At 51.5% G+C, this 11,110-nt stretch overlaps 2 protein-coding genes across 8 annotated transcripts in view; one reads left to right on the top strand and one right to left on the bottom strand.

Annotated features, from left to right (window-relative positions):
• The first annotated feature begins 5,599 nt into the window (after window positions 1-5,599).
• Window positions 5,600-7,563, top strand: ENHO (energy homeostasis associated). Its single transcript, XM_002819674.5, has 2 exons — window positions 5,600-5,818; window positions 6,744-7,563. The coding sequence occupies exon 2, from the start codon at window positions 6,905-6,907 to the stop codon at window positions 7,133-7,135; it is 231 nt and encodes a 76-aa protein (XP_002819720.1). The 5' UTR covers window positions 5,600-5,818; window positions 6,744-6,904; the 3' UTR covers window positions 7,136-7,563.
• A 52-nt stretch (window positions 7,564-7,615) lies between these two features.
• Window positions 7,616-11,110, bottom strand: part of DNAI1 (dynein axonemal intermediate chain 1) — a 60,089-nt gene continuing 56,594 nt past the window's right edge. For 2 of the 7 annotated variants that reach the window (XM_024252203.3, XM_024252202.3), the window contains exons 19-20: window positions 10,920-11,102; window positions 7,616-7,944 (exon numbers count right to left, since the gene is read on the bottom strand). In XM_024252203.3, coding sequence (XP_024107971.2) covers window positions 7,846-7,944; window positions 10,920-11,102 — 282 coding nt within the window. In that variant the 3' untranslated portion in view covers window positions 7,616-7,845. The other 5 variants (XM_054521013.2, XM_054521012.2, XR_008510081.2 and 2 more) reach the window with 4 other exon arrangements.

Genomic DNA, 11,110 nt, shown 5'->3' on the forward strand with positions numbered 1-11,110 from the left:
ACATAGTGTTGGAAGTTCTGGCCAGGGCAATCAGGCAGGAGAAAGAAATAAAGGGTATTCAATTAGGAAAAGAGGAAGTCAAATTGTCCCTGTTTGCAGATGACATGATTGTATATCTAGAAAACCCCATCATCTCAGCCCCAAATCTCCTTAAGCTGATAAGCAACTTCAGCAAAGTCTCAGGATACAAAATCAATGTGCAAAAATCACAAGCATTCTTATACACCAATAACAGACAGAGAGCCAAGTCATGAGTGAACTCCCATTCACAATTGCTTCAAACATAATAAAATACCTAGGAATCCAACTTACAAGGGATGTGAAGGACCTCTTCAAGGAGAACTACAAACCACTGCTCAACGAAATAAAAGAGGATACAAACAAATGGAAGAACATTCCATGCTCATGGATAGGAAGAATCAATATCGTGAAAATGGCCATACTGCCCAAGGTAATTTATAGATTCAATGCCATCCCCATCAAGCTACCAATGACTTTCTTCACAGAATTGGAAAAAAACTACTTTAAAGTTCATATGGAACCAAAAAAGAGCCCGCATTGCCAAGTCAATCCTAAGCCAAAAGAACAAAGCTGAAGGCATCACGCTACCTGACTTCAAACTATACTACAAGGCTACAGTAACCAAAACAGCATGGTACTGGTACCAAAACAGAGATATAGATCAATGGAACAGAACAGAGCCCTCAGAAATAATACCACACATCTACAACTATCTGATCTTTGACAAACCTGACAAAAACAAGAAATGGGGAAAGGATTCTCTATTTAACCAATGGTGATAGGAAAACTGGCTAGCCATATGTAGAAAGCTGAAACTGGATCCCTTCCTTACACCTTACACAAAAATTAATTCAAGATGGATTAAAGACTTAAATGTTAGACCTAAAACCATAAAAACCCTAGAAGAAAACCTAGGCAATACCATTCAGGACACAGCCATGGGCAAGGACTTCATGTCTAAAACACCAAAAGCAATGGCAACAAATCCAAAACTGACAAATGGGATCTAATTAAACTAAAGAGCTTCTGCACAGCAAAAGAAACTACCATCAGAGTGAACAGGCAACCTACAGAATGGGAGAAAATTTTTGCAATCTACTCCTCTGACAAAGGGCTAATATCCAGAATCTACAAAGAACTCAAACAAATTTACAAGAAAAAAACAACCCCATCAACAAGTGGGCGAAGGATATGAACAGACACTTCTCAAAAGAAGACATTTATGCAGCCAAAAGGCACATGAAAAAATGCTCATCATCACTGGCCATCAGAGAAATGCAAATCAAAACCACAATGAGATACCATCTCACACCAATTAGAATGGCGATCATTAAAAAGTCAGGAAACAACAGGTGCTGGAGAGGATGTGGAGAAATAGGAACACTTTTACGCTGTTGGTGGGACTGGAAACTGGTTCAACCATTGTGGAAGACAGTGTGGCGATTCCTCAGGGATCTAGAACTAGAAATACCATTTGACCCAGCCATCCCATTACTGAGTATATACCCAAAGGATTATAAATCATGCTGCTATAAAGACACATGCACATGTATGTTTACTGCGGCACTATTCACAATAGCAAAGACCTGGAACCAACCCAAATGTCCAACAATGATAGACTGGATTAAGAAAATGTGGCACATATACACCATGGAATACTATGCAGCCATTAAAAATGATGAGTTCATGTCCTTTGTAGGGACATGGATGAAGCTGGAAACCATCATTCTCAGCAAACTATCGCAAGGACAAAAAACCAAACATCGCGTGCTCTCACTCATAGGTGGGAATTGAACAATGAGAACACTTGGACACAGGAAGGGGAACATCACACACCGGGGCCTGTTGTGGGGTTGGGAGAGGGGGAGGGATAGCATTAGGAGATATACCTAATGTAAATGACAAGTTAATGGGTGCAGCACACCAACATGGCACATGTATACATATGTAACAAAACTGCACATTGTGCACATGTACCCTAAAACTTAAAGTATAATAATAAAAAAAAGAAAAAGAAAAAAAAAGAAGAGGCGAAAAAATGATTACATGCTATTAATTGTGAGACACATTCTGATTACATATTTGTTTAAACTGGGGGGGAAAAGTGCACCTTAGAACCAATCAAACATGTTATTAGCAAATGGAGTTTCTCCAAATAAAATTGATAGGCAGCTGATTATGGTTTTAAAATAATTGCATAATCTGTTGAGGGAAAAGCCCTTATCCAGTCCTCCTAAGTGTAGAGCTCTGTGATTGTTCAATCCCAGGATAATCTGTAAACCACCACCAGAAGGTGTAGTGCTAATCAGTACAGTGCCGCACAGAGAAATCCTCCATAATGACCCTCTCGAAACACTGGATAAGGGATCTCTACCTTGTGGGCAAAAATTAAGGCAGCCAGACTGGCCAACCAAGGAACTCCACACCCAAAGGAGCAAGTCAACAAACAGATGCCATGAGATTTGCTAGTCCTATCATTTCATTATTACTCATGGCCGAAAACATCTACAGTAGATGATGCTCTGGATTAGTGACCAATGCACAGTGCTTCCTTTTCACCCCTTTTTATTCTCTATTTCTTCTATCTCTACATATCAGGACTTTTTCATAGGGGGAGTAGTTTAAAGATAGTTCAAAGGCAGTTAAAAGGTAGTGGGATTATTAGAAGCCACATTTCATACCTCATGGAGACCTCACTAGAGCACGAAGGGACATTACCTGGAGAACCTATATCTGAAGAACAGTGGTCCTGATCTGTGCTATGATCTCCAGAAGCAGCAGCTGGATGTGTCACTGAATTGTTCTTCACTGGAAAGGAGGCAAATTTATTGGCATTTGTATAGTGGCATGATTGGATTATGTAGATGAGGGCCTTTTTGGAATCATATAATAGGAAATAATGTATATGTGTTGGGCAAACAAACGGTGGACTGTATGGACACCTGCCATTTTGCTTCTTTATGATGCCCCTTCCCCTGGAAACCACCACCTCCACCTCCCCACTGCCCATAGGGTTATCATGTTAATCAATTTGATCTTCATCCCTTGACCACCATTGATTAGTCCAAAGGTAAGCATCTAAGTTGAATCAAAATATTTCCTGAAAATTTTGCAAACCAAAAAAAAAAAAAAAAAAAAGGAGGAGGACGAGGAGGACGAGGAGGAGCTGGTAGCAGCAGCAGCAGCAGCAGCCAGTCTCTTTGGATGCCTACACAACAAGCTTTAAAACTTTAGAATTGTCTGAAGTCCCGTTTTTTACCATGTGGACTAGAAGAAGAGTTGAAGTCAGTCTGGGGATGGGGAGGACAGGGACTTGGGGCAGGGGAGGGAAATGGAGGCAGGCAGAAAGTAACAGAATCGAGAGGTGGAGAGAGAACTCTTCTGGGTGGCTTTTGATCTCTTAGTTTCAGTTGTTCCTGAGTCATCCTTGCCCTTAGGTTTCCGTATCTGATTATAAATTTATCTTTTTGCTTAAACTAGTTCTCACTCTCCCTGGGTGAGCTCATCTATTTTTCTCATTTAATTACCATTCTTTTGCTGACAACTCACAAAATATTATCTTTAGCCTGGACCTCTCTCCTGAACCTGTATATTCAGTAAATGGCATCACAGCATCCCTAGTCACTAACCTGGGAGTCATCCCAGACTTTTCCTTCCTGCTTACCTCCCCTATCCTCTATTCTCTAAGTCCCACCAACAGCAGCTCCCAAACATCCTCAATGCTCTCCTTTTCTCTCCGCAACTTTTTCCCTCCATCATTTCAGTCCCTTATTATTAATCCTTGCCTTCACTCTCAAATGCTTTCAAGCCCCCATTCCGCACCATAGCCCAAATCATCCTACTAATTTCTGGATATGATCACATGCTCTTCTGCTCAAAAATTCTTCAGTGGCTCCCCACTGTTTTCAGGATAAAATCTGAACTCCTGAAGCTGGGTCACAAAATTCGCTCACATTACACTCAGATGTGCAATGATTTAAGTCTCCTCTGTTTCCTGTAACTAGTCTGATCTTTCTCACAATGCCCTCACCCTGCTGGGTAACGGGCAGTGGGGGGGAGCTAAAAGTAATCCACTCTGGTAAACTCTATAGGATCCAATAATTTATTTTAAACAGTCTCTAAGTACTTTGGTAGCTTTGGATGACTCAGTCTTCCCTTTCTTCTTTTCAAGATAGCATCTGGATTTATAGGGGTCTTATGTGAATTTAATGGCATTGGATTGGGGGAAGGGGCCTCTTAGTCACATGGTCCTCGGGGTTGTGTCAGCTGGCATTTGCTGAGATGTGGTCGATCTGCTATAAATTAGTGAATAACAACCCTGAGAGGTAGCTATTATTACAACCATTTTACAGATGACGAAGCTGAGGCTAAGAGAGATTAAGTAACTTGCTCAAGATCACAAAGTTAGTAAGTGAACCAGGAATCAATACCGCCCCGATTACAGTAGACACTTAGTTATATGAGTCTAGGATTCCAGAGAGAAGTTAAGGCTAGACTTGGGAGCACTGGGAGTCTTCATGATATAGCTTCAGGGATGTGATCCTCCAAGGAGAGCATGTAGAGCGGGATGAGAAGACGGCAGGATCAGAATAGGTGACAATCACTGGCTTGTGAAGGTCGGGGAGGACAAGGTCTACCTCACTGCTCCTGTCCAAGCTATCTTCTTCTTAGGGGAGCTTTTAGGATGGCAAGGCAGGATTTCCACCACGCCTGCACCTATTCCAGCCAGGGCGGAACCATCGCTCAGGACACTCCATTTCTGTCCCAGACTCCCCAACAGCCTGGCAGCAAGCCTGCGACCAACACTGGGTAGGAACTCAGTAAATGTGTCCAAAGAACCTGTGTTGCCAGAGATTTTCACACCTCTTAGGGCCAGGAACCTGGGGCCCTCTAAAGTGGGAATGCAGAGTCCACACCCAGGTGGCAGAGGGAAGTGCGGGACTGCACTATAGGCGGTTCCCTAGGTGAGGAGATTCAGTCTCCTGCCAGGTGTGGGGACGCGGGGCCTTCCTCCAGATGACTTACTTAGAGACCTCTGCCAGATACAGAGGGGTGGTTTCCTCAGATGTGGAAATGCAGAGGCCTTGGCCTTTCTCGGATGTGGGGTGTACAACCCTTCCAGGTGTAGAAGGTGCAAGAAATCCCTACCAGAGGTTAGGCCTCGCCCCCACCCCATCCCCTCTCCTGGGAAGGATCCAGGGCCAGCTACTCCTTCAGCCCTCCTCCCGCCCCGCGCCGGCACGAGAGGCGCGCTGGTCCCCACCCCAGCGCATCACCAATGGTGCGGGAACCGGGGCTCGGCCAGCCAATTGAGTGGCGGCAGCGGCGCTGGGATGGCTCCGCCCCCGGGCCGCAGGACGCCTGCCTCCCAGGAGGCGGGGCTCTTCGCTGTTTTTGCTGGCCGCCGAGCCAGGCCGAGCCCAGCCGAACGTAGCCGAGCCCAGCCGAGCCCAGCCGAACGCAGCCGAGCCCAGCCGAACACCGCGCAGCTCCCGCCGCCGCCGCCCGAGCGCTGCCGAGCGAGCGAGCGCCGCGGCCGCGGAGGAGGTGCGGCCCCAAGGGGAGGAGGTGCCCGCTCGCCGCAGACCGCCCGCGGCAGAGGCCGCCCCGGTCGCGCCGCGGCGGGAGCGGCCGGCAGAGGCTGCGCGGCCGAGGGGGAGGGCCGGGGTAGCGGACGTCGCCTCTGCTGGTCTCCCACCTCCCGCCGCCCCCCGCCCGCAGGCTCCCGAGCCTTAGTCGGCGCCGAGCATCCCGCTGCCCCGGACCCTCCCGCGGGCGCGCACCAGGCTCAACTCAGGTAAGAAGGGCCTCCCGCCACGGGCACGGGGGCCAAGAACACGCGACCCGAAGATGGAGATAAAGAGACAGAGACACACTGCCGCGGAGAGAGACGAACACAAAGACAGAGACACAGGAACCACCGAAAAGACCCCACGGAGAAGGGGAGAGGGACACGTCCATGGGAACAGAGGGGGATACAGCCTGGAAGAGAGAGACAGAGACACAGAGACTGATGCAGAGATACACAGAGACACACTGGTAGAGAAATGAGACATAGAGGAGACACACTCAGAGATGGGGACACACGGAGAGGCAGCCACACACACACAGAGGTGGGTGTGCAGAGGCACAGGCACACATCCAACGGAGGGACAGTGAGACACCAGACACACACACACCTGACCCAGAGAGGCAGCCCCACATAGAGGCACATAGCCCTGGAAGCACAGAGCCTGAACATGCCTGCCAGGGCCTCCACAAAGTTCCCTCTGTGCAAGCTGGCGCCTCTGGAGGTCTCCTGGTCGGGCTGGCTGGAGTCCTGGAAGAGAGGAGGCGCCCAGGCCACAACAGAGCTGCTTACAACCCCATCCTTTTGGGCCGGGGGCTGCCTGGATCCCACCCACCCACCAAGAGAGGGCTTTTGAGGGCTGCAAGCTTGGTGGGCAGGACCAGGGCATGCCCACCAGGTCTAAGGAGAATGAGATGACGGCCGCCTACTTCAGCTTCCCCACGCTGGCTACACACTCATTCAGGTGCCCAGAACGAGGCCTGCGGATGGGGGTGATGGCTCTGTGGGGTATTTGAGCCTGTTGGGACCCAAGGTCTTTCACCAGGGAGGCCAGAAATGTGGGAGGGAGGCTCTCTTCCCTACCTCTCTCCTCCTAGGCCTCACCCCACCCTCCCTCCTCACCACCCTCTCCTTTACTGTGTACCCCCAACAGGCTCAGGACTGCAGGTAGACATCTCCACTGCCCAGGAATCACTGAGCGTGCAGACAGCACAGCCTCCTCTGAAGGCCGGCCATACCAGAGTCCTGCCTCGGCATGGGCCTCACCATTGAGGCAGCTCCACTGTCTGTGCTGGTCTGAGGGTGCTGCCTGTCATGGGGGCAGCCATCTCCCAGGGGGCCCTCATCGCCATCGTCTGCAACGGTCTCGTGGGCTTCTTGCTGCTGCTGCTCTGGGTCATCCTCTGCTGGGCCTGCCATTCTCGCTCTGCCGACGTTGACTCTCTCTCTGAATCCAGTCCCAACTCCAGCCCTGGCCCCTGTCCTGAGAAGGCCCCACCACCCCAGAAGCCCAGCCATGAAGGCAGCTACCTGCTGCAGCCCTGAAGGCCCCTGGCCTAGCCTGGAGCCCAGGACCTAAGTCCACCTCACCTAGAGCCTGGAATTAGGATCCCAGAGTTCAGCCAGCCTGGGGTCCAGAACTCAAGAGTCCGCCTGCTTGGAGCTGGACCCAGTGGCCCAGAGTCTAGCCAGCTTGGCTCCAATAGGAGCTCAGTGGCCCTAAGGAGATGGGCCTGGGGTGGGGGCTTATGAGTTGGTGCTAGAGCCAGGGCCATCTGGACTATGCTCCATCCCAAGGGCCAAGGATCAGGGGCCGGGTCCACTCTTTCCCTAGGCTGAGCACCTCTAGGCCCTCTAGGTTGGGGAAGCAAACTGGAACCCATGGCAATAATAGGAGGGTGTCCAGGCTGGGCCCCTCCCCTGGTCCTCCCAGTGTTTGCTGGATAATAAATGGAACTATGGCTCTACCCTGAGATTTTCTTCTCTTCCTGAGGGCCCCATGGTAGCACGATTAAAGGTGTGGGGTGGGTTTCTACACAGGTTTATTTGTGCAAAGTTAGAGAGGGGTAATGGTGGTTGAAGACCAAGTCCTGGGGTAAGGTGCTGGGACCTTAAGGAACAGAATAAGAAGGGAAGATGCTGGGACCTGATCAGGAGTGAGGTCACATGCTGGGTGCTAAGGCTGGGCTGGGTACCAGGGTCAAGCCCTAGGAGTACTGGATTCAAGCGATGGGACAGAGACTGAGGCCAACCTCTCAGGTCTTAGTTTTCACTTCCCTCACCAGGTTCAGCAGTTTGTCCAGTTTCGCAATCTCCACAGCTGGACCCTTCTGCACCTCCTGCCCCTTCTTTTCCTGGGGAGAGGGAAAGTATACATGAGGGAGGAATGGTGGGCCCCCCCTCTCTGGGTCCCAGCACCACCTCCTCTGCCCACCCTGTCCAGCTGTGCCCTACCCCTCCCCTGCCCAGTAAATTCTGGATCCCTGCCTCCCCTCTCCCTGACACGATCATTCCCCAACTCAGGTTAGGTGACACAGGGGCTCAGCTGACAGCCTGCAAAAAGGAGTCCAGCTCTGGCTTGAACCTCAGATGGACATGGGGTCTTGATGCTTGTGGGGGTGGGAAAAGGCATCCATTCCCTGACCCTCAGGGGAACAACCTTCCAGGCCAGGGAAATCCAGCTCTGCAAAGGCGGGGGCTGACTGCTGGCACCATCCTTACCATGGGAAGGTCCCTGGCCGAGACCTATCAAGGAGCTAATGGGTATGTGTTTGGGGAGGGAGGGGCTGTGGACAGAGCCTCAGGGGCCCGGCCCTCACCTAGTCCTCTAACCTGATGCCTTCAGGTCAGGTTGGCAGTGGGTGCTATTTGGGGCAAGACCTGCTGTGTCAGACATACCCAGGGTTGGGAAGAGTGTCAAGAGACCCATAAGGGCAGAGGGAATAGTCCATGTGACTCCAGGTGTCGTTGGATGACCCATCACCCTACCTGCAAAGCACTCTAATCCTTCCATTATAAGTTGGCCACTGGAGTGTGTATCACCCACAGGTCCCGAGAACTCCTTGGCAGACCAGCACCAGTCCCACCCTCCCTGCTGTCCAGGCACGGGGATGAGGGCTATGCTGGGGCAGGCTGGGCAGTTGCCATTTCCCCATTTCCTGCCTTCGCTCTGCTCCTGGGCCCCCATCCTCTCAGCCACCTGTGCCCACTGCTCACTGACACCTACCCCAGCCTTGCCTTGGTCTGGCCAGGGCTGTAAAGGAGATGGGGGGGTGAGTGCAGGGCCAGTAGGCCCTTCCCTGGCTCCTTTTTGGCTGCTGACACCATGTGGAGCTCAGATTTCCCCCTGGTGTGACCCCATACCTGCTCCCAAATTTTCTCCCCTATCCCCTTGCAGTCAGTGCCTTTTGCCACGACCTAGCTCACCTCTATCCTCTCCAGGCGAGGACAAAAAGCTCTTTTTCTCTCTTCACTCTCTCCTTCCTAAATTAAGCTTGGGTTCTCTTCTTGGCTTCACCCCGTTCCCCGGGAGTTAGGGGACCTGGTTTTAGTTCCAGCTCTGTCATTAACTCCCTATATGACTTTGGGCAAGGACTTTGCCTTTCTGAGCTTCAGTTTCCCATCTATCCTGTAGTTAGGGAAAGACAGTCTTTGGCCTTGGACACTTTGGGCTCTTGATACCCATCATGGGAGCTCCCTGGGCAGGGAGGTCCAGACCTCTGGGGAAGCCATTTGGAAAGGGCAGGGAGTCTGCAGCTCACAGAGGAAGGGCAGTAGGGATGCCCAGAGGATTTTGTTTTGCATGAATCACTTGGCTGATAGGGTCAGATGGCAATTTCACAGGAACCTCTAATCCACTCAAGTACCCACCAGCCCCCTCCTGTCCCTTCTCAGGTCCTCAGAGATGTAGGTCCCCAGATACACAGAGCCCAGCTCTCCCAGCCATGACTGACCCTTCTCTGAGGAGAATTGAAACTATGGGAGATGCTTACCTCCCTGGATCAGAGTGGGCAGGGCAGGCTCCCACCCCTGTCTACCGCCCTCATGGTGTCATTGCTGTACTCCTCCCCCAAAGAATGACCATCATCCCTCCTGGAGGGTTGTCCAACTCTGCCAGCTTCAACCTGGGTCTCTCTCCTCAGAAAATTAAGAACACATTTTATTTATTCCATAAACTGTGCTGCCTCCTTCCTCCTCCTTGAGGCCAACTAGCTGGGCTCAGCAAAGAGATTCAGACCACGCCCGACTCCCTCCCTCCCCTCAAGCCCACCACAGCCTCTGGGCCACAGCTGCAGGCGCTTAGCAGCCTTTTGAGTATTTATAGCCAAGTCCACCCCCTCCCCCAGCTGGCTACAATTACAGGGCCAGCCACACTCCCAGCCCTTGCCTCCCTGGCCATGGTGGGGAACAGGCCAAGCCAGCACCAGAGGGATGGTGCAGCAGTCCCTTCCTTGGTAGGAGCACAGTGCAGGGAAGTCAGTAGTCGAAAGACACAGGCCCTGCCACTGCCTCAAACTGCAGTAAATGCCTCAAATTGCCAGGAGGGTTGGTCATCAGGGCAAGCTGGCCCAGTCCTGATCCTGGCCCAGAACCTGGCAGAAAGCAAAGAGCCATCTCTACTCTTAGCACACAAATGGGCAGCACTGGGCTCTGGGTTCTTGGGCTCAGGATTCTAAGGCCCGGGCTGCAAAGCCCGGGTTCGTAAGTCTGGATCTGAACTCAGATCTAGACTTTAAGGTCATCACTCTGGGCTCCAGACCTCTATTTGGGGCCCTCGGCCTCTGGGCAGGGTCTCCTGATCATTGGAGACCCTAGAAACAGGAACCAGAGCTCAGAAGGAGGGCTGCATAGCTGCTGACCTAGTTACTCTCCTTGCGGCTCATTTCCTTCCTCTCTGTGTAGACCCACAGCTCCCAGCTCAGGGACCACTGGGGCTGAAGCCCTGTGAAAGCCCAGCCAATGAGGCAGTGGCTCAGCCCCAAGCCCCCTGCCTGGGTGACCTGTCCTACCCACAGCATTTCCACTGGGAAGAAATCAATGATACCTCCACATTTGCCTCTGCAGGCTTCAGATCCACCTGCTCACTGGATGTCTCCACCTGGGAGAGTCACCTGGGGCCCCACAGGTAACTCAAATGCAGCATGTCAAACTGCTATTTTCTCACAAACCTCCTGCTTCTTCTGTGAGCCTCATTCAGGCAATGACACCATCCTTACCCTTGGTCTCCCAAGTCAGAAACTGGGCGGTCACCCTGGCTTCTCCCTTCTGTCATCCCCACCCTCCTGGAGACTTTACCTCTTGCAGCAGCTCAAAGTCCCAGAGCCTGTACCTTTGGCATCTTGCGCAAATTGGGTGAGAGCTTGAGGCAGATGATGTGCCCACGGTCATCACCCACAATGATGATGGGGTGGATGGGATTGAACTGCACGTGGGTGAGCCTGTTCTTTTTGGCCGCCACAGGCTGGTTGCAGATGGCCTCATACTTGTTGATGGCTAAGTCAAATATGTGGGCCTGTGGAG

The sequence above is a fragment of the Pongo abelii genome, chromosome 13, assembly GCF_028885655.2.
Source record: "Pongo abelii isolate AG06213 chromosome 13, NHGRI_mPonAbe1-v2.0_pri, whole genome shotgun sequence".
Taxonomy (NCBI): domain Eukaryota; kingdom Metazoa; phylum Chordata; class Mammalia; order Primates; family Hominidae; genus Pongo; species Pongo abelii.